This window comes from Melozone crissalis, unplaced genomic scaffold, assembly GCF_028551555.1.
Source record: "Melozone crissalis strain CALT ecotype California unplaced genomic scaffold, PUWL_Pcris_2 ptg000027l_1, whole genome shotgun sequence".
Classification (NCBI taxonomy): domain Eukaryota; kingdom Metazoa; phylum Chordata; class Aves; order Passeriformes; family Passerellidae; genus Melozone; species Melozone crissalis.
The window spans coordinates 33,031,766-33,059,310 of NW_026535805.1; the positions used below are offsets into that span (position 1 = coordinate 33,031,766).

Genomic DNA, 27,545 nt, shown 5'->3' on the forward strand with positions numbered 1-27,545 from the left:
TGGCAAACCTAATTGTCTAAAAGTTAAAAATTAAATAGTCATGTTATTCAATTTTCAGCCTGAAGGGCTTTTCCTGCCTATGGGTGCACATTTCAGCCACATGCTAATTCCACCCAGAGATGCTCTTCCACATCCCATGCCACTGGTTTGCATTGCAAGCACTACGATGTCACACCTACTCCATGCTACAGATCCCTCTCCTGTCATGGTAACTTCCCAATGTAGACATAGCTTCTCATGATCGTTGCATATGCTCAAGATAAAATAGTTCTATTATTTTTTAAAGCACAACCAATGAAAAAAATAACCTTTTCACATGCTTCTGTCAGCAGCCTAAGGAATGGTCATAACTAAGCAAAGATAATTATTACATTAAAAGAACTAAAACAAGACTTTGTATCAAATATAATCCCATTAACCTGGAATGGTTCAGTAGTAAATTTTTAATCTGAAGTGTCACATTTACTTGCAAATCATATCTAGGCAAGATAAGCCAGTTAGCACTAGCTTCTTATGAACTGTGACTAAGTACAGCCCACCTACTTTCCAACAGGTCACATAAAGGCTTTCTAAAAAAAGTAAGTAAACTCTTGGGGTTTACAGATCAGGCTAAAGGAATGCATCAAATTCCATTAGAAAGAATAATGACAAAAATAAGCACCCCTTGCCAAAGAAAAGATTAAGCTAATGAGGAGCAGTACAATTAGCAGTATTTCAATCCAAAACCAAGTCGCACCCTGGGAAGAACATTCTTGTCAAGTCCCAGGCAATAATATATCTGTATGACATGTGAACACTTACTATCAATTACACAGTCTCGTGTTTTTTTACAGAAAATTCATGTTGACTTGGCATTTTTGTGTCTTTAACAAACTTGCTGGACTGCTTTTTCATGTGGAATATGAAGTTACCAAGCCAACACTCAACTGTTCTTAAAACAACTGATTTTTCAATGAAATGACTGAATGCAGATGCTACTGCTATGCAGCCCACCAGGCTGTTCTCTCTTGTATCTGGAGTTGCTGCTCAGCTCAAAAAAAGAGTCAAAATGGTTCAGCTTCACAAAATGAACTGGAAAGAGCAGCCATCTGTACACATACAAGTCCATAAATTAATAGACCCACTTGTCTATTGGTTTCATTTTCAGTCTGTTTAGTGGCAAAAAAAAAAAAAAAAACCAAACCTAAATTTTTTAGAATTTTGAACTGAATTTCAAGGAATTTAATTTCTAAGTAATACTCTTGAAAATAAGTCTCCTTTCTGATAACCCTCCCTATATGCCAAACTTCTGCTAGAGAAGGATCTTCTCTGCAACGACTCACTGAGCAGTGCAATATGCCTTGGTTATGACAAGGCTCATATCAAATCCACAAACTAAGACATGAAAAATTTACATAATTCTTCAAGCCTATGCTTCAAGGAATTTAGAATTATGTATTCCTAAAATTCCATATTTTGACAGACTATAGGCCACTGAATCAAGGTTAATCTGAAGCTGAACAGATTATAAACCTTTCTGTTCTTAAAAAGAGCCACTCAGCCTTTATATTATGCATTAGACTTAAAAAAAAATGAGAGTAAAGCCACACAACTTAGCATGACAACTCAAGAACAGGTTTAAAAATTTTAGCAGAAAAGTAAAATTATTTTTAACTGACTGGAAAACAATCCTTTAAGATGAGAAGCAATAAGATGAGAGTAACCTCTGCATGGGAGAACAGCATGAGAAACCCTTCAAGGTCTTCAGCGTGGAGCTACAAGCTGTGTGACCTGACAGAGTGGGATGTCTCTCACCACAGCAATCTCCTGGACCACTGTCCTAACCAGCAATACTGCTCCAGAGCATGAACTGACTCATGACAATACACATTGGTGTACTGAAGATTGAGCAAAAAAAGGTTTTGAAAAGAATCAAAAACTGTCTGACAGATATCCATTAGGCAGGAAACACAGCTTTGCATTTTCTTCTGTTCTCCTACTTTGTCTGCCACATTTACTCCAGCACTCTACCTGTAAGCAGAGAATTTAACACTGACCCTTGTCCCCACCTTCAGTTTTCCAGCCTGGTTTGCATGAGGAAGGGCACCTCTCCAGAAGGTGCTGCACAAACGATGGCTCCTGGTTGCTCACAACTACAAAAATCTCCTTGTGATCTCAGATTCATCTGAGGTATGAAACTAGGACAGCAAAACCTGAATGAAGAGCATCCACCTGTGCATTCAGATGGTGGAAAGATTTTCTCCTGTTTTAACACAAGCTACCCTGAAAATTGAGCCTTCAGGCAAGAGCTGACAACTTGCTGGCCTTAATAATGAATGGAGGAAAAAGCTGGGTTTTCCTCATTACTTAAGCATCATGCTTCTTTATCCCACATAAACATATTAAAGATGCAGCAATTCTCTTAAGGCTGAAAGTCACACAAAATAATCCAAGACTTCACGACTGAGATGCAGAGATGCAGACAGAAAGCACATTACTCTCCTGAAAAGCAAGATGGGCCGATGCTGGAGATGCCTCTCCTTGAGCACCACAGGTATTAGTCCTTAACTATGGGATGTGCCTAAAATTCCTGGCTTGTATTTCTGTTTCAGCACTACTGATGGGTTTCAACTCAAATGGCCATGGATTAAAAGTCAGAAAGGAAAGGGGCCAGGATGCTATGCTGCAAAGAGCATATTTTCAACATGTCTCTGGATTTAAAGGTTTCACAGGCCAAGAAGACCTTACCAACAAGCAGCCTGAAGTGAGACACAGCAGTATCTCACTATGTACGTAAAAACAGTGTGTCACAGGAAAAGAGCAAGAGAAAACTGAAAGGGTGTCAGCAAGGTCTGGAGACTTTGAAAGTAGGAGATCTGTAAGATAAAACTTCTAAGGAGAGTGCAGCACAGGTGGCAGTAGAAAAGAACAGGAAAAGTCCAGAAAGTCCAGCAATCCTGACCAGGCTGAGCTTTTGGGGAAATTTTCACCCCAGCAGTCCCTGTTGCTGAGTCTAAAGCAAAGAATGGAGTGAGCAGGCACATGTGTGAGATGGTTTGATGCCATGAGAACCTGCAGCACACCCTGCTCCTCATCCAGCCTTTTCCTGCGGCCAGCCTCCACAGAACAAAGAGAAACTTCAGAAGATGCAATTACATATTTAAAGGGATAATTCTTCCTGGTCTTCACAGGAGGACCAACAGAAGCGTTTAAACATTGGACAACTACAATGTATGCAAAGTGCAAATGCAATGCTGTCCCCAAGTTTCCATGTAGCTCTCTGTCACAGACTTCCCTTACCAGCTCCAGAGACTCTGACTTAAAACTCGCCACAACATTATCAAGAACCATCTTAAAAACATTCTTTGTCCACATTATCCTGTTTGGATGTCTGTTTCACAACTTCCCTCCTCAGATGGTTTGGAACCTTTTAATGTCTGACTTCAATTAATTCAGAACACAGTCATAACCATTTATCTTGTGCCAATACTCTCCTTGGACTTCAACAGGTTTCCTCCCTCCTTGAGGTATTTACCTCCCAAGCTCCCAGCTAGACTAAATAAGCTGTGCTTTTATAATCTGCATGTGGCCAGCAATAAAGTTTAAAATATTTTAAAGTCCAGATAACTTATACAAGAACTTCAAATGCCAAAAACATTTTCTGAATTTTTTTAAATATAGCAAGAAAAAAGTGGGATGCTCTGGATGACTAGGCTAGTATTAGAAAGAGATGCCTGAGGTAATTATAGACTGTTTTGCCAGCCATTAACCATAGGCAAGATCACAGCTGTGACAGGACTCCAAATAAAAGAATTAACAAAATTTCCATTTCTTAATACCAGGCAAAGTGCTTTCACAGGGAACAGGTCTCCCATTTGACAAAGGTTTACGGCATTTCCCTGGAAGTAACAGCAGCCTTCTGCAAAAATGCTGTTGGGGGGGATGGGGCTAGGGGAGAAAGCCAGTGTAGAAGAATGACAAGCATAGAGAATACAAATCTGGTAACACAATACTTACACAACCTGCAATCATTACTATGCTTAAAGCACTGAAAAATTCATGAAGATATTAATAGATTTCGAGTATGTGTGTGCTGTCTCAAAGATAACTTCAACACGGAATTGTTTCAGTGCTTTTGAATCCAATAAGCTGTGCATGCTATTTCTACATCTAGTACAATGTTCTCTAGCCTGCATGCATTTTACTGCTTAATTTTAAGTGCTGGCTTCTTGCTGCAATTGGACAGAAATTCACTGCCCTCTATTACTGCTTTGCACAGTGATGGCCAAATTCATTGTACTGCAGCCCTCCAGACAATGGAGGGGCTTGACAGATATTGCTTAAAAGCAAACATTAGTAGGTCAAGGAAAACAGCAGATGATCCTTCTGCCTATGATTCATTTACCAACAGGCCCTCCTCAGGACTACAGCTCTGTGTGAATTGTGCAAATGGCTCCTGTTGCAGCCTGCAATAAAGACCCAGATGAAGAGCAGAAATGTGCATTAAATGCACATGTGAAGGAAAAGCTGTGTCCTTTTTTTAAATTATACAGTTGTGACAGTAGAGGAGTCAATTTCCATAGTTTTAAGAATAATACCACCTGAGTCAACAAAGGGACTACAAACATCAAGTACTTTTTCTCTGTGTGTTTATACTGTGCAGTGTTTGAAAAGCACAAGCTGAGTTCAAGTACTGAGGACCAGGCACATACAGCAGTGTGCCCTGACTCCACATTTCCAATCATCACCTCAAGATTTACTGATGGACAGCTTCAATACTAACTGATTTCACAGCTCAATCTGCGTGGCTCGTGTTGTCACCATACCCTGGTGAAAGCCCATGTGCCCTGGGAAAGGCTGCTGTACCTGCCGGAAGAGATTTTTATGCAATGCCTGAACATGTTCACCCTGCTTCACCCACTGCCACTGACCTTCTTAAAAATTTAACGGAAAAAATAGGCACCCACACCCTGTTCTATGAGCAAAAAAAGCAAAGCAAAACAATAGGCATTCATTCTGCAGGTTCTGTACCCATGCCATTTGGTGGGCTCCTCAGAGGCAGTCAAATGAAACAGCTCCAAGGAGTGGAACAACATGCCTCCACAATGAGGTGATTAAATGTATTTACAGGCAACCTCTGAATTGCAGAAGCAAGAACTGGGGTGCTCCATTCTCCCGCAGTGGGTCAGCACGGCACAAATACTCCCTGGGGTTTGCATCTCTGCTAAAAACAGAGCCAAGAAAGAAACAGGGTAGGCACCGCAGGCATGGCTGCAGCTCTGCCACGCAGGTATTCCACTACCTTTGGAAATTCACTTTGTTTTTATATGTGCTGCTCCTCCCAATGCGTTGAGATTGTAAACAAATCCAGGCAGAAACAGTGTTCTGTTGGTGTTCAAGTACATTCGACAACAGGAATGCAGCCACAGGTGAAGGACGCGAATGATACGTAAAAGCAGAAGAACATATTCAGTATTTCTGAGCATGGACTAACTTCAGCAAGAACATTATTATCCAGACCTGTAATCTTCCTTTTGTTATGTTCAATTTCATTTCATACTTCCAGGCACAGTTAGAAGCCATTCCATTCATTGCCACGGGACAGAGAAAGGCCGGTCCTGTCCCAGATGCTGTTATTCACAGCCATGAACATATCCTTCCCTACCTCCAATCCTCTACTGCCTTCAGTGTGAATTAATAAAGCTGTCATTTAATGACCCAAACCTTCAAGCTTTATGCAGTCTTAAACAGTAAAATCTTGCTAGCACTTAAGTAGAAACTGATTTCCCCCCACACACATCATGAGAACACAACATGTCTGACAGAGCTCTTGGTGGTGCAGCTGACAGAGCCAACCTGGCATGCCCAAGGTTCACACAGGTGTAACCTGTGAGAATTGAGATGTAGGGGGTTTTTAATCAGTTCACACAGGTGTAACCTGTGAGAATTGAGAAGTAGGGGTTTTTTAATTGGTTCACACAGGTATAACCTGTGAGAATTGACAAGTAGGGGTTTTTTAATTGGTTCACACAGGTATAACCTGTGAGAATTGAGAAGTAGGGGTTTTTTAATCTTCTAGTCATATACTCAATTGCCAATCTGTACTTATTCTGTGTTTGTTAAAACTGCTTTTATCCATCAAAGAACTGCAGATAGGAGGTGTCCTCAAAGTTACTCACCCTAATAAACTAATGCATATGATATAAAAAACAACTGCAAAAATAATGGATCCTGTTGTGATTATGCGTAACCAAAACAGAAATTAAAAAAATGAAATGAATACAGGGGAAGATATGTCACAAGATCAATCCAGGCTTAAACTGGACTCATGTAATTCTGCCAGGAATCTTCACTTTGATAGATTCCTTCATTTAGATTATTTTAAGTCCCCTTCCTTATTTTGGCCTGGTGTTATACACACAAAAAAATAAAACTTTAAATAAAAAAACCCAACTAGTACAAATTTTTTCTTGTCTAGTTCAACTTGGAAAACACATTTACTTAAAGACAGAGAAAATCTGTTTCTGATTTCAAACATTGGCTATTTCACGAGAAAATTGCCAAGAAAGGAATCCAAGGAATGTCCTTACATACACACAACACATGAGACAACTGGTGAGCAGCCCTGTGATCTTTAAAAAAAAAATTTTAAAAAAAAATCTGCATTTCTATTATGGAACTTCTCAGAGAGCAAGCAGCACATGCCTGGGATTTTTCACAGATAGCTTCTATCATAACTTCTTGCTATTATTAGTATAAAAGACTTCCCTCCCAAATGCACAGCTGTAAGAAAAGCAAGTATGGAAAATACTGCCCAAGTGCAGGCAGCGAGCACACGTGCCTACTTTACAGCATTTCTTGGCACTTTCTTTCTGCCTTTACAAGAGCCATAAAGGAAAGAGAAACTCCAGGCTGTTATCACAGAAATGTGAGCTCATTTTTCACCACGTGCCAATGAACAGTTCATGATGTTCCTAGGAATTAATTCTTTACCAGGGAAATGTATTTAAATATTACATTTGTACTCCTTCAGTCCCAAAGATCAATAACTAGCACCTAGATTGCCTCTGCTGCAGGTGCTTAACTTAGCTCAAACTCCAATACATGTTTCAGGAGATGGGAGCACCTGAAGGCTGTGAAGAGAAGCCCTTAGGTGGGTTTTTGTCTTGGAACTAGCAACTTATTCACAAATAAAACCTGAAAATCTTGAAAAGTATTTTCCTATGCATTCAACTTAGGATTTAAAAGAAAAAAGCTAGAGCAATTCAATTTAATTACGTAAGGCAAAAATATTTTCCCTCTGTACAAGCTCATTTGCTGCACATAGGACAATCTCTGAAAACATCATTCCTTGGTCCATTTCCAGCCAAGTGATCTAGATTACACAAGTCTCAGTGTTTTCAGCTGCCTCAACAGGCTTGAAAACCTTTTACCTATTATACTTTCCATTTAAAGAATTTCTGTCCTGTAACATCAATGCTACAGCAAAAGTTTCATCTTTTATTGCTTTGTAATTCCAGTGATCTGCTGAATTGTTGTGCATTGAAAACCTCTTGTTGGGGAGCTTCAAATTTTAAACCGTGCAGGTTTTTTGTACACAAGAAAAATTTCATTTAAGATAAACCACTGCATAGCAAATTGTGTTGTGCAATTCACTAAGGTTTTCCCTAGGAACACTGGATCGCTACTCTGAAATTTGCAGGAAAGGAACTATTGTTCTTGGTTGTACCAAGATCCTTTAGTGGGAACTTTGCATTAATAGAAGATTAGCAGAATAAAAGTAGTCAATGGTTTATAGAATCATAGAACCATTTACTTTGGAAAAGACCTCTCAGATCATGGAATCCAACTATTAACTCAGCACTGCCAAGTCCACCACTAAACCATGTCCCTAACTAGCTTAGAAAAACACTCTGAGCAAGCACTGATAAGCACTTAAGTAATTACCGTAATTGTTATTCTTTCCCAGGGAAATGGGGTTTTTTTTATAAAAACTCCTAAACCCTTCCTTACAACGGCTCTCCGGTGTCAGCTTTCACCTTACTTCAGTACGAAAAGTAGCAGTAATATCAATTTAAAAAAACCCAAACAAAACAGAAATACGGGTGTGAAACAAAACGAGTAAGCTTTTCCTAGTATTTCAATTTCAGAATCTTCTTCAGGTGCTTAAGAAGTTCAATTAAACTTTCACCTTCTTCAGGTGCTTAAGAAGTTCAATTAAAAAGATAAAATAAGACTATCTCACTGGACGTAAAAACTCCTGTTGTTCCGACGGTGGGCACCATCTCTGAATGGCAGGAAGCATCACCCAGCAGAGCAGCAGAGTTTCTGTCAAGCACCTGCAGTAACTCAGCACTACCCACCACCTCTCTGCTCTTCTCCGGGTGCTCCATGGCATCTCACCCGTGCGGGGGAAAACCCAAATGAAGGCAAATCCGTCCCTGCTGCTGTGTCACCGGGAGCGACGCTCCCCACACGGAGCCTTGCGGCGGCTCCCGCGCTCCTGCCCTCGCACCGCGCCAGCCTTTGTCTGCCGGGCTGCCCGGCACCTTCCCTCACGACAACAAAAGGAGCCACAAAGCTACGCGATGTCCCCCAGCCGAGCGGCCCCGCTGGGCACGCCGACAGCCGCTCCCCACCCCGCACGGCAGCCTCACCTTTCAGGCAGAACATCCTGCGGCCCGGCGGGCAGCGGCGAGGCGGGGCCCGGCCTCCCTCCCTCCCTCTCTCTCTCTCTCCCGGCCCGCGGGGAAGCGCGGCCGGAGGAGCGCGGCCACTGACGGGACGGGCCGCAGCTCCTGGGGAGGGACAGTCCGGATCATCTGTCAGCCTTTGTCACTGCCCTCCTGCTGCTCGTGGGCATCCAGGGGTCAGCGCCAGGGAAGGAAGTCACTGTAATCCAGCGCGCCTGGTCCTCACAAATTACTGACTCGGCTCCTGGGGATCCTCCCCCCGCGTCTGCTCTCCAGAAAGTGCTTTGAGCAGTTTTCTACTTCTTCTATAAATACAGAGTTTATTCATAACCCAAAATCTTCTACGTGTATCTGAACAGTCAAGCTAGAGAAAATGTTTATTTTTGCAATACTGCATGTGCCTGTGTGCTTTAAGGCTGCAGGTGGATGGATGCCCCATCTCTGGGAGTGTCCAAAGGTAAGGCTGGGGATGGGGTTTTGAGCAACCTGGTTTGCAAGGAGATATTCCTGGCCAGAGCAGGGGAGCTGGAACTACAAGGTCTTTAAGGTCCCTTCCAGCCCAAGCCATTCTATGATTCCTCTGCTCAGTACCAGAGATGTTGTGGCTAAAAAGATTTATTACATTATTCCCTGTTTCTGCAGAGGACACCTTCCATAATGGAAGGGCACAACCTTGTAAGCATTTTATTTTATAACGGTAACAAAGAGCTGCGACCAGGACTGTGCTTATCCATGGTATTTGGGTCTAAATTAAGTTGTGTTGTGTTGACTAACCTGGCTTGGCCTTGTACAGCAAAGAAACACAAGAACCAGGGAACAAGGTAAGGGTCAGAATGGCCTATCTTGCTGAACAAACAAGAATTGCAACTGTCTCCAAAAGCACAAATCCTAAAATCCTCCATGAAAAGCCAAATGAAAATAAAGAACACATGCAAACACATGTTATCTTTAGGTGGAGCTCCAAAAAAAGCCCAGGCCCAAACACCTTGAAAATAGCAATTCAGACCCCAGATGAAGCAGTGTTGATGAGATGCTGAGTACCATTAATTGGGCTAGAATATAAAAAAATAACATTTCAAATATCTGTCCTCATGTAAGAAAAGTTACTTCACTTTAGAGTGGACTATGAGCAGGCTGTGGTGGCAGTAACATTGAGACATTACATTGGAATAATTTGAAACAAACAAAGAACATTTATATAGCTTAGCCTGCCCTTTCTCTTTCAAATCCTACTAATGTCAAGATTTCCTTATGCTCTGAGAAGCAAAGGGGCCCTTTACCCCTTAATTCCATTTGCTGGTGCTCCAGGCGTGCGTGTGCTCTGTCCTACCCTAACTTTTCAGAGGGCTCTGGGAGTAAACAGTTTATGGAGGCAAAATAAACAAAAACATATTGTAGCTGGAGGAAGGTTACTTGGATACCAGAGGGATTTTAAGGTCCAATCTTGTTAAATCTACTCATTAATTACCTGCAAGGGGAAGTAAGAAGCGCATCAGTGATAATCACCGGGGACTGAGAGCAGCTGCCAGCAATCAATCGACTGGGAACTAAGAAAGGACACAGCAGATTCTAGGGGAATCACAAACACAAGTAGAAAATACAAAAAAAAAAAAACCACAAATAAATAATTTATCAATAAACCACCAAAAAAACTACCAAAAAAGCCCCCAAACCAGCAGTCTGTTCTGTACATGGGCAGTGGGGAAGACTGTATCAATAAAACAAGGAAGAGGAAGCCAACTGTGGAACAATAATAGTGTCTAAGAAATTAGACACAGCTTAAAGACAATTGCTGAAAAGTCTGATTTACTCTGGGCCATAACACCAGTGGCACATACTCCTCTGGCAAGGCTTGGGCCCTTGGGGAAGTGTATCTTCCTTGGAGGATATACTCTGTCTTGTTCACCAGCTTCCCCTCCCACCCTCACCAGGAGTAGAGCAAAGAAGCATTAGAGGGATCCTCCTTTAACAGTGATGTCACTTTCCAGATATCCATTGGGAAAAACAATTTTTTGTTTGCTTAAAACAAAAACTAAGTGAAATAAAAATTCACATATTTTGGAAGAGGGCAGAATTATCAACCCCCAGACAGGCCTAAAGCAGTTTAGCATTTATTTTAATTTTTTTTAGTGTGTCACAACTCTATGAGTGATCCAAGGACACATGCAGCTTTACAGCAGCAAAACCAAGGAGGCCTGATATCCCCTGGACTGCCTCAAAGGTAGTGGACCTTGCCCTCTAGGAAGGTGGCAGCTCCTTGTTCCAGGTCTTCCCTCGCCTGGCCATTTGCAGTATGAAATCAAATTTCCATCAGGGAACCAGTTCTCCTACACCCTACATCTCACTTTGCAGTCTGTGACTCTAGGCAACCAAATTTCCCCATCATACCTGAGTGAACTCTATGGAAATAACATGGAAATATCTTCCAACAGCCATATTACAAAATATGCTGACTCTGCAAAGCATTACTTGTTGTGCTGGATACCAGGAGACAGCTACAAATGTGAAAGAACATATCTCACCACATCCATCCTGGGACAGGAGAAGTGCCTCTCCCAGCTGCCATAATGCCATCTGCCACTGCCACCTCTCAGGGGGGCACTGCTCCCCCAAATGGATGCTAAATAGACTGGCTCCACAGAGGAGACCACAACTGACATGGATAGCTGTGCCTGTATATCCATGTTTAATAGGGAATGGTCATGATTTTTAAAATAGAAATGTTTTAACCACATGAAACACCAAACCACATCTTTCATCCTCTCCCTTACCCTCAACTCTCTGAAACATCTATCAGCCCTCTGAGCACAACTAGAAGAAAAGCTGCAATGTCATTTTTCCTTTGTTGAAACATAACATTGTTAGTGCCATTTCTCTTAGCTGCCCTAATCTGAAAATGCAACAGGATGGGAGGGAAATCAAGAAAAATACATACATACTTTCACCACTTTTTGGAAACTTAAGATTGTACCATTAAAATGAGCAGAAAGAAAATCCAGCTCAGATCTGCCCCACTCACTGAAAAAATTGATGCGGGTTTAGGCTCTTTCTTCAACACGTCCTGCTTCATGTGTTGCTGGCCATCAAGGTGCATCCCAGTCTGACTGCCAGCTGACTAGCAGGGCTGTTGGGACATCTAAATAAGGCCTGTTCCCTTTTAGAACCAAAGCAATGCTTGGGAGACGTCAATTTCTGATACCCTGGATGGGTGCCAACTATCATTTTTCTAAAGCCTGAATTCTTCTTACATGTTTGCCTTTCAATCTGCACATAACAAAACCAAAAGCAACAGAACAAAACAAAAAAACGCAAAAAAACAACAACAAACCAAACAAAAAAAAAACACTCTGAAAAGCTATCCAAAGAAAACAGCTGAAGTAAAAACAAAATTTTCAATTTGAGGGTTGACACAAGCCACACTATCTAGTGTGCAGGCAGCTCAAGCACTAAGGAAGCCAGACCCAGAACCCAGCAGGCCCTGTGCTCCCACTGGTGATAAGAGACGGGAGATAAAGAGAGGTTAGGTCAGCCCCAGCATATCTTTAAAAAGTCAGCACTAACTCAGAAGCCAAGCACTGGAAAAAAGATACTAAACATTATTTTGATAAGTAAAACCAAATATTCTTACAACTCTGAAGCAAGAGAAAAATATTTTGCTATTATTGCTATTATCTCTCGCAGTTGATAGCACATATTATATTACCTATTCTACTTGAGGACTAAGGGTGGAGTTTCCTCATACAGTGAGGAAGGAAAGAAATATTTCAAAAATTATTTAAGATTAAGAAAATCATTTGGGGAAAGTCACAGCAAACATAATGAAACAATCAGGTATTACTGAAATGATCAGGCAGAAAGTATGTCCTTTAAAGCAGTAACTCAAAGTAAGACAAATTGCTAAGTATTCACCATAGCAGGAGCTAAAAAGATGTATCCTGTCCTGGAAAAAGTCAGACAGGCAGGTGATTTGTGATGAATGGATCTTTCTAAAATTATCAGTGAAACAACTACCATAGAGCTACTCTTGCACTCCAGATCTGCAGCTGCAGGGCCTTGTCCCACCCTTCAAGACTGGCATGAGTAACAGAATTTTCCAAACTGTCAAACGGAGAAGAAAAAATTGAGTTTTTCAGACCTTAAAGGAGAGGAATCAGCAGAACAAATATAAACATTTGGGGAAAAAATGTATGTCCATAATTACAACAACTTTGTTCCAATAAAACCTCTGACAAAATTGTTTTCCTAGAGAATTAAATCTAAAGCAGTGACTTTCTACTTGAAGGAGGGACACAGTTCCACGTTAATCCTACGTAAACTCAAGAGCCAAAGTAAAATCCTTTATCTATGTGGAGTTTTTTCATCAAATTACAATTTTCAATGAAAAACCGTTATTTTTATTTCTACCCTAGCTACAGCTATACTGGTGGAGTTTTCCATCAGATACTGCAGACAGCATTTGTTAAATCCTGTTTTGGTTTCGGATGATTGCAAACAAAAAGTTCTTCTGTAATAAACCCAGCAGTGCTTGCAGGTGCAGACACTAAGTGCATGGCCTTAAAATTAATAAAATAAATGGTTTTAGGAATGGGCTGGCTTCTCCCTTAAGTGAGGAAGAAAACAAACACAATGAAGTCATGAATTAGTTCGCCTTATCTTTTGTTTGCCTTACTCTTCAGACAAAGGGCACAGAAAGGGCAAAATCTTTTAAAGAGCTGCTGTAGGTCAAGAAAGGAATCTGTAACCAACTTCTCCAAATTCATTCAGGAATTTCTTTGCCACAGAATTTGAACAAAGAGGGCATTCCTGGTTTTGCGGGTAGGACCAGAGTGTACAGAGCCTTAACACATGACCAGAAGAACACACTAATTATATGGAAACAGTGGCTGACGGTTCTAAATTTAAAGAGAGGCTAGAGCAGAAATTCTGAAGGAAAAGCCTGGGAAAGCAACAGGCAATCCAGCAATTTCAATCTGCTGCTAAAAGACCTGCTTCTCAATAAAAAAAAGATTCATTGTTTTGCAGGGGTTGTGTGCCAAATTAGCTTTGATTAATGGATGCAACAGGGCTTTATTGATAATGTTTACTGTTAAAACAAAACAAAAATGTCCCTCGCGGGCACTTTGATTTACCCAGTCATCTGTGCATTGCTCCAGAAAATTGCCACAGGTTGGCAAGGGCTTGTTCCCTTGGATTGATGTCGTCAGTGTTTCACTAACCCTGGTAACAACAAGGCACTGGGGAATGCTCTGAGGCCACCTTTGGGTAATCAGGAATACCAAAAGCACAGGCAGCATGAGGAACACGTGAATTCCCCCGCTGTCACCCTGGCACATAAAGACAGCTGCACCATCCTGCAAGGATGAGGAGAAAAGAACAGGTTGTTTCCTGAAATATACAGAATTGCTGCATGTTGTAACCAAACAGAGCAATGGTCTTAAAAAAAAAACAAAAACCAAACTCTTCAAGGCTGAAACAAATTCCAGACCAACACAAACCAGCACAGAGAAAAATCGGTTTCTCTTCTGCCCTAATGTGTACAAGTGTGCAGACACACCATCCATACTGCCTGAGGAGCTGTCTTCATTCACATCACCACAATGCCTACCTACCAAAATATAGTTCTCTGAAAAATTGAGGTAAAACCAGCAGCACTTTATACAGTTCTCTTCTGATTTAAAGCTATGGGCCAAAATACACTGAAGTCCTTGACAAAAATTACAAAAATTGGCACTTCCGCATGAGCTGTCCTTGGGCAGCAAACTGGGCCAGTATTGTTATCAGTAAGCGTGCTAGGGCAGGGTGACAGAGCCATTTGTAAGTTTTTACAGCCTCACTTGAGTAGTGCAATGGGAACTATTTCTACACTCCCACCTGTTCTGGTTCATTCCTAGCTTCAAAGCTGAGACAGCCCCAAGGTGTTTTCTGCCATTGTCCCCGGGGCAGAAACACAACTGCTTCTTCACTGAGAGGTGTCAGCACAGAGCAGTCAGAACAAAATGCTTTATTCCTTCTTTGACCTGATTAATTCAATACATTTGCTGCCTTCCTCACAGTCCCAGCTGAATCACAATCTGACAGAAACCGTGGAAGAGCTGCAGTGCCCTTGCTATTGACAGCTCCACTATCGGAGCCAGCTGGCATCCCAGCGGCAAAGCAGTTGTGGTGCTGAGTGCAGGGCATCTTCTCCCTTTGCAAAACCAGGTTAAGCTGGCTACAAGTCAAACACAGAATTTAATACCTGGTTCTGGCACTGCATGTCACAATAGCTCATTTCATTCTGAAATGAAAATGCATTTTTTACCATATATGGCATTACGTGCATGATTCAAGGTTAATAAAATGGAGTTAGTAACTCCTGGATGAGAGTTTCCATGTAAGTGTACAGTGGGCTGTAATCAGTCACCCTTACCACCTCTTTGGCAGTCCGGATTACAAAGGAGAAAAAGATACAAAAGACTCAATGGAAATTACAAGTAAGTACAAACACATTTCAGTTTCTAAAAGGCAACAGCCTCCACTATTCATTAGTTTCTGTCCCTACTTCAGACATTAAAATTAGATATGAGTAACAGAATCAAAATTAAGAGCCTGTTTCTTCCAAAGGTCCCTCTTTAATTAATGTAGTCATTAGCAAGGTACCTGCAAGAGTGTGATTCAGAGTATTAAGCCTAATACATAAACTGTGAGCACCCCCACTGCATTAGGGAGAAAGCACCTGCATATGCAAAACAAAGCTACGGGGAAGAAAAAAACCCAAATTCAGACATGCAAACAAGCAGAAGGAAAGAGAGGCAGCAGGTACAGGAGCAGGTCTGATGGGACGTGACTGATGGGGACGTGCTGCACGAACCAAGACACAGAGTGTGCCTGTGGAGAGAGGGCAGGTGTCCCTCCAAAGCAGGCAGGAGGCAAAGCTGTCCCTCGCCCCAAGAACTGCTGCTATCAAATCTGACCTGCTAACTGGCAAGCACAGCTTCTTGTGCCGTGATTCGTGGACATGGCCCCCAGCTCAAGCAAGAAGTGAGAAGAGGTGTGGGCAGAAACCTCCCCCATCCCCTACAATATCCACAATATACACTGGTGTACTATGGTTCCTATGGACCTGTGTTACCCTGGAGAAAGCGTGACCAGGGATAACTTCTATTTAACATCCCCACGTGCTACTCTCAAGCAAAATGCAGCCCTGTCACTCTTAGGTGTTTGATCTGACAAATTCTGAGCAGTTTTATATGAAAACCTTCTACGGTGCTTCTCAGATCTCTTATTTCGGAGTGAACGGGTAAGTAAGTGATGCACCAGTTGCAAAGCACCTAATTCACAGCCCATAATTGCCTTCCAAACACTACTAGTTCAGCTAGACTCAATGTCCAGGGAACCCATCTGCTTCAGGGGGATAAAGTACCAGGCAGAAGCTGCCATGCCATATGTAAGGGAAGCTCTAGAAGGAGCAGAGGGTGTACATATTAATTACCTTTCCCTGGGATGGAAAATGGGCTATTCTCTTAAGTGTCCAACATACACGCTCACATGCTGAAAGTACACCTTGCTTAGGTATCAAAAGCACCTAAGCCTTACATTTTACCCACTTCAGCTCAGGCTGTGGAACAACAAGCCACAGATTCAAATTGTTACAGCATTTACACTTCAATTCTCCAGGAAAAAAAAAAAAAATAAAAAACAACAACACAGAGGTTTCCACTTACAAATGGGAGAGGCTGGTAGATAAATTATATTAATACACAAATATAAGCAAAAACAAACAAACACCTAAACCAACCCCCAAAAATAAGGTCTAGAGTTAAATTTCTTTATTTTAACTTCTGCAGCTAAAATACAAGAAGAAAATGTATTTCACAGTTTAAATCACAAACTGTCAAATCCACCCTATTAAATTGTTCCAAATATTATACTAGAAGCTAAATATGCTCTTTCAGAATTCATAAACTTTCACATTCTTAACCTTCACCTTCATTTTCTTTTCATTTGTAACAGATTGGAGGGAAAACAAGAAGTTGTTACATTTGCAATGTTCTGCCAGAATGGTGAGCTATGACCATGCTGGAGACAAAGGTCCCCTCAGTTTTAGAGGACAATTCCAAAACAGTTGGCTAACAACTGCATACAAATAGAATATTTCATGTACTCTATTACTCGATGAGCAGTGCATGGGAAAGCACATACAGCACATTATTTCAGTTCAAACAGTGTGTCCAATCACTGGAAAGCATCCAGTCTGCTTTATAAAATATAGCTACTTAAGAGTAAAATATGAAAGTCAGCAAGAATCAGTTTTGACCCCTAGTGAGGAGGAAACATTTGCCCCAAGTTTTTAGCCTAAGGATAAGCTGGACATTAGAGGGTACCCTGGGAACAAGAAAAAGCGTATAAAGCGTATAAAAGCATAGAGAAGTTTATATATCATCTCAAAGCAATACATTCTCAGAAGGAAAACCACAGCACTTCATGTGTTTCATCATGGCCACAAAGAAGCACACCAAGGAGGGCTGCACCAGTGAGCCTGCTAATCCAAACAGCACAGAAACTGCAGGACAAATTGGGATGCAGTGCCCCTGTAACTTTGGAAACACGGGGTTAAGCCAGGTGCTGCTCCATTTGTTTGTGTTTCCCACCACTGTGGTCTTCTACAGTGCAACCAGCCAAGAGGACTCTGGCTGGAGCTACACCTGAAATTCAGGGTGTCCAAGTGAAGGCGAGCACAGGCAGGGTCTCACCTGACAGCAGCACAGAGCCGCCCAGAGGAACTGGGATCTGCCCCTGGAGCTCTCAAATCAGACACCAGGGGTTAACTTCCCCTCTGCCTAAGAAAAGCACACTCGTGGCACAGCAGCTCTAACACAAGGATTCAGCAACACCACACAAGCCTGTTCTTCCCTTCAGCCCCTCCACCCTAACGAAAAACATTCCACAATCCCCTGAGAGATTAAGACTCTTCAACACAGTTAGCTCACATTAGTTATGGCTCTTGGAGTAGGCAGTGAAACCAGCCACAACTCTTCATAAAAAAAAATCTACTGGGAAATGTCCTTTAGCACAGACTGCTGTTCTCCTGTCACTGCTTCCTGGAGAGGCACAGACGTCCTGGGATAGCAGCCGGGAAAAAAGGAAGGACTGCAGCAAGTTTTATACAATTATAGAAATTTTTTTTCATTTCTATTTTCACTTAGAACACTTTTGATCAAATAAAAAAAATCTATTGTTTTTTAAATAAAAGATATTTGCACTTTCAAAATAGCAAAAAATTGGAATTCGGCAAGGATTTTATAGAATAAATAACCATGTCTGGATCCATAGTCTTTTTGATAAAGCAGAAATAGAGATGTGGGTTTAAACAAATAGTTCTGTGATATCAGTGCAGATATTCTGTGATACCAGCATTTCTTATTTAAACTTGTTTCTGTGGGTTACAATTTTTTGCCTAGCAAACCCCATTTTCAGATTTCCATCTGTGGCAGTATTTGTCAGAAGACACAGCAACACAGCAAAGTTTTGACTAAATTTGCCTCTATGTACAAGCACACAGAAGTTGGTACTTCAAGTATAGTTAAATACAGGACTTGTGACTATCCTCAGCATGAAAACTTTTGTTTGCCACTATATATAATGAAAGTTTTACAGAACCCTCTGCTGTGCCAAAATAAAATATGCTAAGACAAACAGTACATACATCAGTAATTGAAGTAGTACCTCTGCTCCCAGCTGTGCTTCCATAAAAGCACATCCAACAGTTCAACCACAAAACTTTGATATAAACTTGACCAATTGTTACAAATGCATAGAACTATATCCAATTTTATCTTTGCACACCGAACCTACAACATGTAAAAGGTAGTAGAAGACAGAAAATGGGCTTTTTTATCAAATCTCTCATTATTTTTTCCTTTCAAACATTCATATTTGCATTTGTATCCTTATACTTACTAAATAAACATTAATTTATTTTTTAAAAAAAACCAAAAATATCCTCCCCAAAAACATACAAAACAAAAACAAACAAAACCCACAACCCAAACAAAAAAATAAGTCTTTCACAAAAAGGTATATAAAGCATATAATATTTGTTTTGGACTTACTCCAGGCTCTTACACAAATGCTTTTTGAGGTTTCCATAAATGATTATTTATGGACTTGCCCAAAGCTTCAAGAATCCTTTTCACAGACACACATGCCCCAACACTACAATCCATCACATGTTATGGCTTCTACAAATGCTAACAGCTCCCTTTGGGTTTATGGACCTTTATCTATGTAGTAACTGGAATGACTTTTTCTCACTTTGAACACAAGATCTTGTGTAATAACATACAGGGAAAAAACCCAATAAAATGATTTTACATTGGAATAGCAACAAGAAGTCTGGATTTGGTAAACTTGCATATAGAAACTTAATAGTTATTGGTACTCTTGCATCTCATTACTAAAAAAATGTGATTACTTGTCTGTTGCTGAAACCCCCTTGTAAATGATATTCATTAGACTTAGAAACCTAGAATTTAAAAATCATTTGGACTGAAGACTAGGGTGATGCTCTGGTGCTACAGATAGGCAACTCTGATCTCGCCTATCTCTATCCTGAGTTTCTACAGGAAACACTGAAAATACAAGCTCCAAAAACCAAAAAGGTCTTGAGTCTCAAGTCTGCCTCTGGAACACGAGGAAAAACTCATCTGATAGTATTAAACTTACATGATGCAAATTTAACCAACCACAGGTATACAGGCATAACTAAAGGGCATCATTTTTACTGACATAATGAGGCAGCATTATGCTACAAACTCCTACTGTGACAATTCCATAATTGTTCAGTTTATGGAAATCTGACCCCTTGGTAAGTGTGATGTTCTCAGACCATGATAAGTCATTAGGAACTTACCTGACAGCTTTGGCCAGAGCTGTCATCAGGATGTTAGGATTGCTTCCATCAGACACACTGCAAGGACACAAAAGGCTCAGCCCACAAAGATTTGTGATTTTAAACTTCTTTTGCCATTAAAACAAATTCTCATTTAGACTGGTTTTGCAAGGAAAAAATGGGCATTTCACACGTTTTGTATTAAAGACTGAGAGTTGGCCAGCAAACAGCAGAAAACCAGTGGCTACCACCTTCTGAACTGGGTTTAATCAGTCATTAAAATACAGCAGTTACCTGAGAAACAAGGTTTCTCTAATGACTTTAAATAAGTTTTCCAGGTAATATAACCTGCAGTAAAAAGCAGGCAAGACTCTCAACTTTTGCGATGCAGAATGATTGGAAAGCAACCAAGTGAAATGGAGGGAGTGGGTAAAACATCAGAGCAATAAACAGGGACAGGAGCTGGGGAGAGTTTGGAAAACCTCTGTGTTTAAGAGCTTCTTCTGATGCATTGTCACTTGTCGCCAGACCGGATTGCTAGTTGTGCTTCTCCAGCACCTGGCCAGAAAAGCTTAGTTGTTTTGATGCTGCCATGTGACTCATTTCCTTTCCAAAAAAACTAAAGTAAATATGGTGAGGCCTGTGCCATGAACTAACTCATGTGTTATCTCTATTCAGAGTTACTTGCTATGTCGTACTTGTGATAAACAACAAAGGCACACATGAACCACAGTCCCATTCTTCCACCCATCAGAAATCCTTTGCAACACACCCAAGCACTTTCATTTCAAAGAATACTCCTCTCAGCCTTTTCCCAATAAAGTGTTTTTTAAAGGAAAAAAATGCTCTGAGCTTCACTCTGAAAATACACGCTCCCCCGGAAAGTAAAACTGTGAACTAAAAACTCTGATTAAAGAAGAAACATGGGAGTTAGAGTGTGCCCTCATTTCAAAGGCCCTCCAGCTGACTGAGGAGGAAGAGGGCTGAGCAAGAAATGCTTCAAAAACCAAACCTTTATTTTACTGTCAACTTTTTCCATCTGTTCTACTAAGAGCTTTATCAAATGCGAAGTCTGATTGGTGCTACCGGCTCCAAAACACTCTGCACTGCTGTGTACGTTTCAAAAAGAAGAGAGAAGCAGCAGCCCCTGACTTGCAGGTGCGCAGGGATCAGCCCCGCAGGACACCGGGAGTGCCCCGGGTTCGCAGCTCCCGTCTACTTTTGTGCTTGGTGCTCATTTCAAACTGAGGAATGCAGCCAATGTCTGCGCTCGCTACTGTGTGCAAGCTCCACTTTGCAGCCAAGGCAGATTAGCCACTTTGCTGGTGAAATACCACGCAACACATGCTGCCTTGTGCCTGTCACCCAGCAGCCTCGTGGGAATGCAACCCGAGCCTGGAGGAGCAATGGAGCAGCAAAAGAAGAGGTTTAAAAGGACAGGAAGAGAAAGAGCTCAGAAAGAACAACAATTCTTCATTTCCAGATTCTGTTATTAACACTCCTGTCTTTACATGTACAGTTAGGAGATGGAGAGGCTGTGATTTGTCAGACTTACTTTTTTTACCTGTTTACCTGAGCAAGAACTGGAGGGAAAACTATTCTGATAGCTGAAAAGCCATTAAAATTTCATCTAGCTTAAAATAGTCTGGTTTTCTATATAACACTTGCTATGTCTGCGCCTCTCATTTCTTTCTAGTTTGTGTTGATATAGTGATGTAGTTAATTTGAGCACCAAAGACAATATGGTTTTGAGCCCTCAGTTTTACAAAGGCTGGCAAGCAGTAATGCAACACAGCAGTGGAACAAATTAATTCAAGAACACAAGTGGCCATTTATCACACACGGCTTTGCCTTTGAACACAAACCTAAGACGAGCACTCTGCCAGGTATGGATTCTCAAACTCTTCCAACACCGTGCAAGCCTGACTCGCAGCCCAGGGTAAAAGACTTGCAGCTGTGACAAGTTTTTCCTGCCCAAATACATAACCCCACACTCCCTTCAGCCCTGGCAATCCCTGTCAGTCTGGCAGAGGATCCTGGTCAGACAGAAATGCAGTTAGATTTATGATCCAGGCAGATTTTACAAGTTGAGTCAAACTGTTCCCAGCAAAGAGGAAATAAGCCCTGCATAATCTACACCTCCCTACACCTTCCCTTCCAAAGTGACATATTGTCATCTCCTCTATAGGCAGGCAGGGAGGCTTTCATAGCTTGCTGCCCAATTACAGGAGGAATTCTCCCTCCCCCTCCAGCCGGTACAATGGGTTCTTTATGTAAATCACTCAGAAAAATTAATACACCATTAATCCATCAGTAAAGCTTCCTTTCCCCTCTCTGCCCTGCAGCGTGAGCACAGGCTAAGGAAGGCAGCACAAGAAACTTCATGGAAGTTGCATAGAAGCCAGCAGCAAGGCTCAATGGTTCTTCTGATCCGTGCAAGATCCCATCCCACAGGCGTTAGAAGCTAATCTGGCACCGCTGGACAATATCAATACACCAGCAGTCAAAAGTAAAAATTACTGGTTGTAAACCCTTTTAAGAAGTTTTTCAGTAGCGAAGTAGGTTAAAAAACAACCTTCAAAACACAGATTAAAGTTGTGTCCTAGCATGCAGGGAGCAAAGCACAAGCAATACATCCTGTGTTAGTGTTCCTGCATACAAACCATTTACTAAAGCCACAATCTGTTCTGACACGGAAGTGAAATTCTGGTCAAACAGCTATTAATTGCTCCGAGAAATGAAAAGGAATAAAAGGCCCTTTGAAGATCAAATGCCCTTTGAGAGCCTGCTTGCTTTTACAAAAGTGACCTTACAGCACAACAGAGTCAACCTTACACTTTCTATTAACAAACTACTGCTCTGGCAGCACTAGAGAAATTACAACCAAATCACTCACTTTACTGAGTATTTTCAACCTTGCGTGCACACACGCTCCGCTGCCTGCCAGCCAAATACTGGTCCTGCTCACCAACTCATGTGAACAAACTTCTGAAATTTCTTTTGATTTATGGCAAATATGAGGTAATTGTTTACTTAGTGACCTGACAAACTTCATTCAAAAACAAGCACAAAAAAAAATAAAAGTACTTTTTAGAAGTCTCATATAAAATATACTCCAGGTCTGAACACTTCGTGGGTTCAGTCAGAGCTGCTTATCTCGTATTCTAGATGCCCCCTTCTCTCTGTGGAGCAATTCCCATCACTTTCTCATCATCTCTTTTATTTTGCATCTGGGACCTCTTCTCAGTCTGCCCTCATAAAACAAAATACACTTAAAATTTTTCCCAGCAGGACCATGAGGCAATCATCCAAGAAAAGCCACCCAGTCGTTTAGAAGTGGAGTCTTAAATAGCTTTTGGTTCCACATTTTGAAGAGAGATTCTAGCTGCACCTGCCCAAAGACTCTGGCACCAATGACTACAGGCTACAAGAAACATAAACAAAACTTACCTATATCCCACACAATCAGTACCCAGATGGGAAATTAAAGCCTTTTCGTCTTAATTACTATAAGCTCTCACAGATCTAACCCCCCAATAAACTTGGCAAGGCAGTGCTGCACCTCAGCTTTTGTGCTGCCCTCCTTCTCCTCCTCCTCCTCGTCCCCACCTGCGGCTCCTGGCCCCGGGGGGACGGGAGCAGCGGGACAGAGCCGCATGGAGCGGGACTGGCACTTCGGCAGCAACCGCAAGGGTTAAAGAGAAAGCAAGTCACCTTTCCTCGCCTGGCTCCGGTACGTCCAGGTCTCGTCGTCCTCGTCTACCTGCTGCACGCACATGGAGGAGAGCTCCCCATCGCTGCGAAACAATCTCTTTGTCTGCCTTGACAAGGACGAGAAATTTATCCAGCTGACAGCACGCGAGAGGGAGCCTGGGTTTTGTTTGAGTTTGAAAGATCTCGAAACACACTCCTTTTTCATCTTCTTTCACGCCAGCCACTGGCGCCGGTTCCAAAGAGACCTCTCTGAAATTGTTCCCGTCCCCTTTTCTCAGGTTTTCGCGGGAGGCTGAACAAACTCACCCCGACTTCAGTCCAGGCTTCTCCTCGCTGCCTTTAGACCAGCACCAGTATGGAGGTAGGTGGCTGTGCCAGCGCAGCTCCCCCGAAGCTGTTTCGATACAGCACTTAGGGAGCTGCCAAAGAAAACAAAGGGGAGAAAAGCAGCAGAAAGTGGCACCTTGCAGCAGCTCAGCCGAGCATGCAAGGGCTGAGCAGAGCACAGCACCGAGACAAGTGTTTTCCCCATTCTCCACTCAACAGCAGAAACTGTAGCTCCACTCGTCTCCCTGGCATCGCTGCCCAGGAGCGTGCAGGCAATTCCGTGCCCTCTTCTGGCTCATCAGGAGCAGCCCAGGAGGAGGAAGAGCAGGCAGGGATCACGCCTTGGCACGGCTCTGCTCACGAGGGACAATAAAGCGGCTGCACTTCTGCCGCCTCACTCCGGCTGCCCTGCTCTCTCACAGAAAAGCCCGGTGCGGAGCTCCAGGAAGGCTCTTCTAACAATAAAACCGACTGCGTGGCTATCGCTTAGGATTAGAGTGAAATATGATAGGCTCGCTCTCCTAAAAGCAAAACTCCTCCTTTCCTCAGCCAGCTCAGCGGCAGCACAAACTTCTGAACTCTGCGTGCAGAAATGGGAAAACACTTGCGCGCCTCTGTGGACTTGGAGAGGGGGGAAATAAAATCCTGGAGCTTTTCCACACCAAAAGCATCCTGAACAGCGTGCTGAAAACATTAGTGCCCCCGTAATTGGTGGTACATTTGAAAAGAAACTAAATAAAGGTGCATAGATATAAACAAAACCTGAGCAGATACTTAGTGATCGGGCTCTCACTGGGGTCACTACAGCTCATAAAACAGGTTTTGCTCCCAGCTGCCTTCTCTTTAAACTAGTAGCTAGGAAAAGCACTCCACAGTGTGAAAGTTTTAAAAAGTCAGGCACTACTGAAAGCTGGAGTGCTTGCCCTGCATGCCAATAGCAATGCTGCTTCCAGAAGGGAATAAGCCTGCAAGATGGAGGGGCAAAGGGAGCATTTTAAAGCAGACAGGAGTTGGTATACCAAGGCACCCCAAAACCCAAGAGTTTTGCTGGAATTGGTCACCAAGATAAAAGTTGACAAAAAGCCCCAAACAAACACAAGTTTCTGTCTTGCAGTTAAAAAAAATATAGTTGAATGGGAGACAGCCACTAAGGTCAGCTCAGTGAATCCTCAAGGAGATGGTGGTAGTGAGGAATCTGGGGGAGAAGCGGGGGGGAGAAGAGGAAAAAGAGCACAAAACCAAAGCCTTTATCTGAAGAACAAACATTAACGCCTTAACGTCCTGACGGCTGCAGATGATGTTATCGAAAGGACAAGGATCATAAGAAAAAGAAGGGTGAAGTGTTCGGGCTCCCGGGCTGCCAGTCAGATTTACACTACTGCAAAACACGCCCCAACCCCTTGGCAGATGCTACCGCAGCCCTCTGGATTCTGCTGCACAGCCTCTTCAAAACCATTAAAAACAAAGGCTCTGGCTTTTTCCGAAACTTATGGCTCTCTGACTCATAATAAGAGGATAAGGTTTAACCCACTGACTGGGAGGCAAAAAGCTAAGTACTGTATCAGATTACCCTATGAATCAAGCAGGCACACCAAAGCGACCTTTGGCTCCCACTAACACAGCACAATGGGTCGGCCAACTGTCTTCTGTAAATAATTTAATAGGCTGCATTTAAACTGACCTCGCTCCAACAAGGTAATGCATATGTACATACACACGACTCTCACCACTTCCCAAAGCCAGTGGTGCTGTAGCAGAGCTGTGGAGGGAGGGAGTGCAAGCTGAGTGTGTGCTAAGTGAGTGTGAGTGGGAGCTAACACACTGCTAACACTCGCTTTTCTCACTGTGTCATCAAGTCCTGCTAGTTGGGGCATTTTTGTCTTTGTTCACAGATACCATTCCCCATCCCTGATGAGACAAGAGACCTTGTAGGATTGGGAGGTTTCCTTTGTTTTTCTTCCTTTTGCCTACAAGAAGACTTGAGAATGTGGAGTGAGGTACCCCTAGAGACCCAAGCACTGAAATACCCCTTTTGGAGCAGCTTATGTACAAATAGGCAGGGTTTTATATAAAAATCAAAAACCATGCTTAAAGTCAACTTAGTTCTTTTGACAAAAAACAAATTTTTTTTTTTTTACCAGTACTGAAAAGTACAGAGAACTGTAAACTACCACAGCTATTACTGGCTAAATTATACAGAGCCAGATGTACAAAAACCCTGGTAGGAACTGCAGAATCACAGTCATCTCCATTCTCCTGTACTACTTAAAAACAGAAGATCAGAGGAGCCAACAAGAAGGAAACCCTTTCAGGTTAACCCAAAATGCCAGGGTAAATCCCAGAGGCCTGCCCAGAGTCTAGGCAGCAATTTAATTTCAGGAATTTTCCTGACCTGTCTGTACTTCTGCCTTTTTAACACGGTGCTGAGTCACAACTTGGTGAGGCAAGAGCACCGTGACTGACCATAACATTTCCACTGTTACTGTAAACAGAGTAGTGCAATGCTTTGCTCAGGGTTTGGTATCATTCGATTTCATTGCAAGAAAAGCTCCATTGCTATACACTTCAACACTGTCACCACCACAGAATGCTTCTTATTTCCAGGTGACAAGCTTAATATCAGCATACAGCATTATACATGTGGATCAAAAATAAATTTCTCAAGATCAAGAGAAAACAGCAATTACCATTTGATAAACAATACATGTTGAGTAACTGTTGCAAGTTAAGCCATTCTTTAATCACTAGCCAAATACAAGGCCACGGAGTGGGAAATCTGTCCAGAGGAGGGCAGCAAGGCAGGTGAGGGGCCTGGAACACAAGCCCTATGAGGAACGACTGAGGGAGCTGGGGGTGTTTAGCCTGCAGAAAAGCAGATTCAGAGGTGACCTTATCACTCTCTACAACTCCCTGAAAGTCCACTGTAGCCAGGTGGGGTTGGTCTCTTTCTCCAGGCAGCAGATGACAGAACCAGAGGACACAGTCTCAAGCTGCGCCAAGGGAAATATAGGTTGGATATTAGGAAAAAGTTTTTCACAGAAAAAGTGATAAAGTACTGGAATTATCTGCCCGGGGAGGTGGTGGAGTCATCATCCCTGGATGTGTTTGGAAACAAGACTGGGTGTGGCACTCAGGGCCAGTGTTTAGTTGAGCTGTTAGGGCATGGGTTGGGCTTGCTGATCTTTAAGGTCTCTTCCAACCTGGTGATTCTGTGAAATTTTATCATCTGAAACACTGTAGAGGCTTAAATTTAATTATGTGAAACACTCTATAAAGCCATATGAAAGAGACAAGTACATTTCTAATAAACTAAGCCAATTTTCCAACCTATTTTCTCCCTTATGAAGACATCATACAAAAATATAGGCTTCATATTTTCCAGGTTATGTATGTAAAGGTTAAGGCATTATTTTTTGGTACATTTTTAAAATACAAATCCATCTCAGTAAAAAACATGAAGGAATCACAGAAGAAGAAACATAGGGCTTGAAGTAGAAAGCTAAACTGGTTCCTTCCCCTGCTCTTTTTTATTTATTTCTTTTTAGAGGTGAACGAGACCACAGTCATACATAGCATCAGGATTTTTACCATGCATCACAATCTGATGGTCTAAGAATTCTCTAAAAGTTGTAAGCAAACACATGTACACGGTTCACAGCCACTTTGTTCTCCTAATGCCAGGAAAAACAGCAAAAAAAAGTTTCACAGTAAAGGTTTTGGTTCAGTGTAAAAAATCAACAAAGAAGAAAGACAAAAACCCCAAAATGCCACAGACATGCTCCATTTTTGGCTTTTGGCATAATTCCTATGTTAATTTAATTCCTACGTTTCCTAATCTATCATTTCTCATGACTCAATGAGACAGTAACATGGATGATTCACAATTACAGCTTGCTGGGACAGCTCATGCTCCAACAGCTGAGAGGACACCTCTCTCTCAGGCTTCCTGGGTGTTTTCCTTC

At 42.1% G+C, this 27,545-nt stretch overlaps 1 protein-coding gene across 8 annotated transcripts in view; it reads right to left on the minus strand.

The window, feature by feature from the left end:
* The window catches only part of NHSL1 (NHS like 1), a 174,720-nt gene that overhangs the window by 76,425 nt on the left and 70,750 nt on the right, over window positions 1-27,545 (minus strand). The window contains exon 1 of one of the 8 annotated variants that reach the window (XM_054279246.1): window positions 23,257-23,770. The exons of 6 other annotated variants lie outside the window; for them this stretch is intronic. In XM_054279246.1, coding sequence (XP_054135221.1) covers window positions 23,257-23,461 — 205 coding nt within the window. In that variant the 5' untranslated portion in view covers window positions 23,462-23,770. Of the gene's footprint in view, window positions 1-23,256; window positions 23,771-27,545 lie in introns of those variants that run through there. One more of the 8 variants, XM_054279247.1, reaches the window with a different exon arrangement.